Genomic DNA, 4560 nt, shown 5'->3' with positions numbered 1-4560 from the left:
AATGACACACAGACATGTTAAAAACTCAAATAACATGATTTTCATTGGAGGAGGACTTAAAGGCATTTTTTCCAACTGAGAACAAAAAAAAAACTAAACAAAAACAAAGCTACAGATAACAAGTTGAGAATAAGTTGTTTTGCTATGATGTTACTGGTCCGGCCCAGTTGAGATCAGACGGGTTGACTGTGGCCCCAGCACCAAAATGAGTTTGTCACTCCTGGTTCTTTTACAGACGTAACTTTCCATCACACAGACTGAAGGATTCACTTTAGAGGCATCATTCTTGGACAATGACAAGCAAACAAGTCTGTCAATAAAGCTGGTGAAAATTCAGTTTAAGAAGATAATAAATAAATGATTATAATTGTGGTTCATAATTATCGATGGTTTTTGATTCTGTGCGGTGTTCAGGCTCCTGGTTTGAGCTTCATGCTTCATCATGCCGCTGTCCCATGTGGCTGAGCCTTTCTCCACGGAGCTGCTGAATGTCTAACCTGATGGAAACTGAACATAAAGCATCTTCTGGTGTTTAATTGACCCGTGAGACCCCGAGCTCAGCAAACAGCAGATGTCTGTGCTGCTGATGCGAGGCCGCCTCACACCTGTCAGCCTCCAGCTCTGCTGAATCAGACACTGTGGCCTCAGCACATGCGTACAGTGCTGATTTGCTTCTGCTGCATGTCTGTCATGAGTATGAGTGCTATTGTTTTGCTCATTTGCTCTGAGGAAAACAAACTTTGTGTTCAGCAGAAACAAAAGACATGCCCCTAGCTCCGCCCACAGCCGCAGGGCCTTTCAAAGGCGTCTCTTCGTCATCTGATGCTCATTTCCACCAAGACCGGCTCAGAACCAGCTCAGCTGCCAGCACTCACGGTAGGTATGAACATTTGTGTCATTCACCTGTTGATGTATCAGAACCCAGTGAGCCGTAAAGCGCACTGCCAGGAATGAATGAATGTTGTTTATTTGACCTCAAAACTTCAGCTACAAAATATGAAACTAACAGAAAAGTTTAAAAAAAAAGATGAAATTGAGGTTTTTACTTTCTACAAATGTGAAAATCTGCACTCAAAAACAGGCAGATAGATGGTCTGAAATAAAGCATCACTGAAATGATGACGACTGATAGTTATATTTATATGTATTAACAGAATCCATCTGTATCAGCATTTAGAGGGACATCCGGCTCTTTTGTCCCTCTATTACAAATAATTTGAATAAATAATGTTTTCTTTATTTTGGTTCATTTGTTTTAGTGTTTACTAGATATTTGATATTTTGATAAATGATGACAAAAGGTTTAGAAGATATTTAAAGCACATTCTTGTCAGCGGCTGCACAACAGTGCTTATTTGTTGTTAAGAGACGGCGCCAAATTGCAATTATATGTATACATTTTGCATTAAAAATTGGAATTCACACCAATATTGTTTACGAAAAAAAGTGACCAAAGTCACAATGATAGAAAATTTAAATTTTTATTTTTTTTCTCATTCTTAGTTTAAGTAAATCTTCTGGAACAGAAGGATCTGATTTGATACAGATTGTGTTTTATTTTGAAAGGAACTTTTATGCTGCCAACATCAAAATAAGCTTAATTTGTTATATAGAAAAGTATAACACTTTTATACCAGTAACTCAACGATTGTAAATGTTAATGGCTGCATAAAAAAATTACATCACAGTCACAAAACACCATTAAAGAGTAATTTTGTAAACAAAGTGGCTCTCACTGGGTTCTGGTCTGTAATAAACCGAACCAAATGGCTCCTTTAGCATTAAAGGTTGCAGATCTTAAATGTTCTGATCAGAGAGCAGAAATCTCATATTTGGAAGCATGGAATCAATAAGAAATGCAACTTTGAGGAGTTAAACAGCAAGTGTACTTGAAAGACCGACATCTGTCAGAATGATGCTCAGCATCCTGCGCTGATCCCTCCCCCCCACCTGTCTGCAGGTAAACATGGCCTCAGTCTCATCCAGCTCCCACCTCAGTAAGGTGGTGCGGCAGAAGTACATGAGCCTGCCGCAGGGGGGGAAGTGCCAGGTCACCTACATCTGGATCGACGGAACCGGAGAGGGACTCCGCAACAAGACAAAGACTCTGGACACAGAACCGGCGGGCATTGAAGGTTGGTTCTTATTTGTAATAATATTTGTAATTTCTCTTCTCGAAAATGTCACATTGAACATTTTTCTTCATCTTAGTTCTCTCATTTTTTGATTCCTTTCCCATCTCGAGCATTTAAAAAAACAGGATCCTTCTGGATCACAAAACTTTCCTTTCTAGAGTTTACTCAAGATCAATAACAGAGATTTTTTTAATCAATTGATGATAAAGCTCCATAATGAGGAAGAATCTGACAGATTTTCATCCATTGATTTCCCGCTACAGTGATCGTAGTTATGAATTTATGAACGGAAGTTAATTATTCCTCTTGTATCTGTGATTTCTGATCTGATAGAAAAAATAGAAGAGCCTTCATTATTATTATACACACAATGAGGTTTTAAATAGTTCTTTAAAAGTGCACATAGGTCAGGGGTGTCAAACTCAATCACTCAGGGGGCCAAAATCCAAAACACACCTTAGGTCGCAGGACGAACAGGATAAACATTTATTTAACACACTAATACTACATTTTTTTAATTTTGAAACCATAACTTATTAACATAATTATGAACTAGATATATAGAATTACCTGTGATAATGCTAGTGTGAATGCTGTAAGATGAATTTGCCGAAATTGATAGTGAAAAGCGCTGAAGCTGATAGACAGCTAAAATATTTGCTAAAAGCCAAAATAGCTTACAAAAAAAAAATTAGGTTAGCCAAAATAGCTAGCATGTAGATGGAAAAAAAACTTTGTAATAGCCTAAAAAACTGAAATTAGCCAAAGCCGCTAGCATGTAGCTGGAATATTAGCCACTCCAAAAACTTTAACTTTTTAACGTAATTGTGAATAATAAAAAGGCAGGAATATTATTCCAGAAGAAATCAACTTAAACCTTAAATAACTTTCAATATTTTACCCTCCAGAAAACTATATTTTGTCAAAATATATATAAAATAACCGCAAGATAACATTGGATCATAACAATAAAATAAAATGATCTGGAGCGCCGGATAGAATTACCTGGAGGGCCGGATTCGGCCCCCGGGCCTTGACTTTGACACGTGTGACATAGAGCAATTCTTCAATGATATACACTGAATGAAACAGGAAAAACCTCCTTAAGTCAGGAGGATTTCAGAGAAACTTTGACTTCTATATAGCTTTAGGAAATACCCTTTCAGTAGTTATAAACTCTAAATATCTAAAGTGTTCCAAATCCACTTCTGACTTCAGATGTTTGATCCACTTCCCATCAGATATTCCTGAGTGGAACTTCGATGGCTCCAGCACCTACCAGTCCATGGGCTCCAACAGCGACATGTACCTCGTCCCCGTCTGCATGTTCAGGGACCCCTTCACCCTCGACCCCAACAAGCTGGTCCTCTGCGAGGTTCTCACGCACAACCGCCTCCCAGCTGGTGCGTCCCTGTGCCACGTCGCTGCTCCCGCGCTGCCCTGAAAAACAAGTTGTGCCACTTTTTTGCTGTGCAGAAACCAACCACCGCCACCGGTGCAACGAGGTGATGGAGAAGGTGAAGGAGCACAGCCTGTGGTTCGGCATGGAGCAGGAGTACGCCCTGCTGGGAATAGACGGACTTCCTTTCAGCTGGCCCCCCAACGGGTTCCCAGCACCCCAAGGTGACCCGGCCAAACGTTTGGCTATCTTTGACACATTTACCTGGACACTGAGGTTTTCATTTCCTGTTCACTCCTCCAATTTACAAAGAAAAGTTTGTGAATCCTGAGGACAGGCGCATTTCAGGGTTCACTGTCAGGGTTTTTACCATAAACCATGAATAGAAATAAAACTAAACAAGAAAAACAACCGAAATATTCATACAGATATAAAACACTTGTAAATAAGTCAATTATAATTATTCTTAGTCATAAATAGACACATTAGCTCTTATACATACAGAACACATTGAAAGCAATAAATATTGGTCAAAAGGAGTTTGATTAATTGCTTGATAGAGTGAGAAGAAATTAATTTATATAATCCCACCCCTATTTTCACCCTGTAAAGCCCACTACATCAAAGAATTGACAGAAAATTCAATTTTATTGAAGATATTTAAATTTCAATCAAGATACAATGTGTGACTTTGTAAAATATTGTTCAGGGGGAAAAAGCACCTCATTTAGCCGCATTGTCTTCAATTTGATCCACACATGTTACTAATTAGGAAAAATCTGTTGCTCAAATGTGGCTCAAGCTCGTCTCCTGAGATCAGTTTGAGCGTCTCATCTTTGTATCGTTCTGTGCTCATTTGTGTCTCAAATCTTGCTCCTAAGGGACCCTTAGGAGCAAGATTTAAGCAAAGATGAGCAAAGACATCAACGAGACAAATGAGCTTGAATTGAGATAAGCTTTTTGAACAAGACTTAAGAAATGGGAGAAACAAAAGAGATCTCATAATAGTCTCCCTCTGGTCTAAAT

The 4560-nt window shown here is 38.9% G+C and overlaps 1 protein-coding gene across 1 annotated transcript; it reads left to right on the top strand.

Moving 5' to 3' along the window:
* Positions 1 to 840: 840 nt before the first annotated feature.
* On the top strand, positions 841 to 3850 carry LOC112138574 (glutamine synthetase; the record flags this gene model as incomplete). Its single annotated transcript, XM_024261134.2, has 4 exons — positions 841 to 876; positions 1961 to 2135; positions 3377 to 3538; positions 3612 to 3850. Coding segments are annotated over exons 2-4 (570 nt in total), but the record flags the coding sequence as incomplete, so codon positions are not given.
* Positions 3851 to 4560: the final 710 nt, after the last annotated feature.

This window comes from Oryzias melastigma, unplaced genomic scaffold, assembly GCF_002922805.2.
Source record: "Oryzias melastigma strain HK-1 unplaced genomic scaffold, ASM292280v2 sc02148, whole genome shotgun sequence".
Classification (NCBI taxonomy): Eukaryota; Metazoa; Chordata; class Actinopteri; order Beloniformes; family Adrianichthyidae; genus Oryzias; species Oryzias melastigma.
Note: the sequence above shows the minus strand (reverse complement) of the source record. Positions and strands in the feature narration are given on the sequence as shown.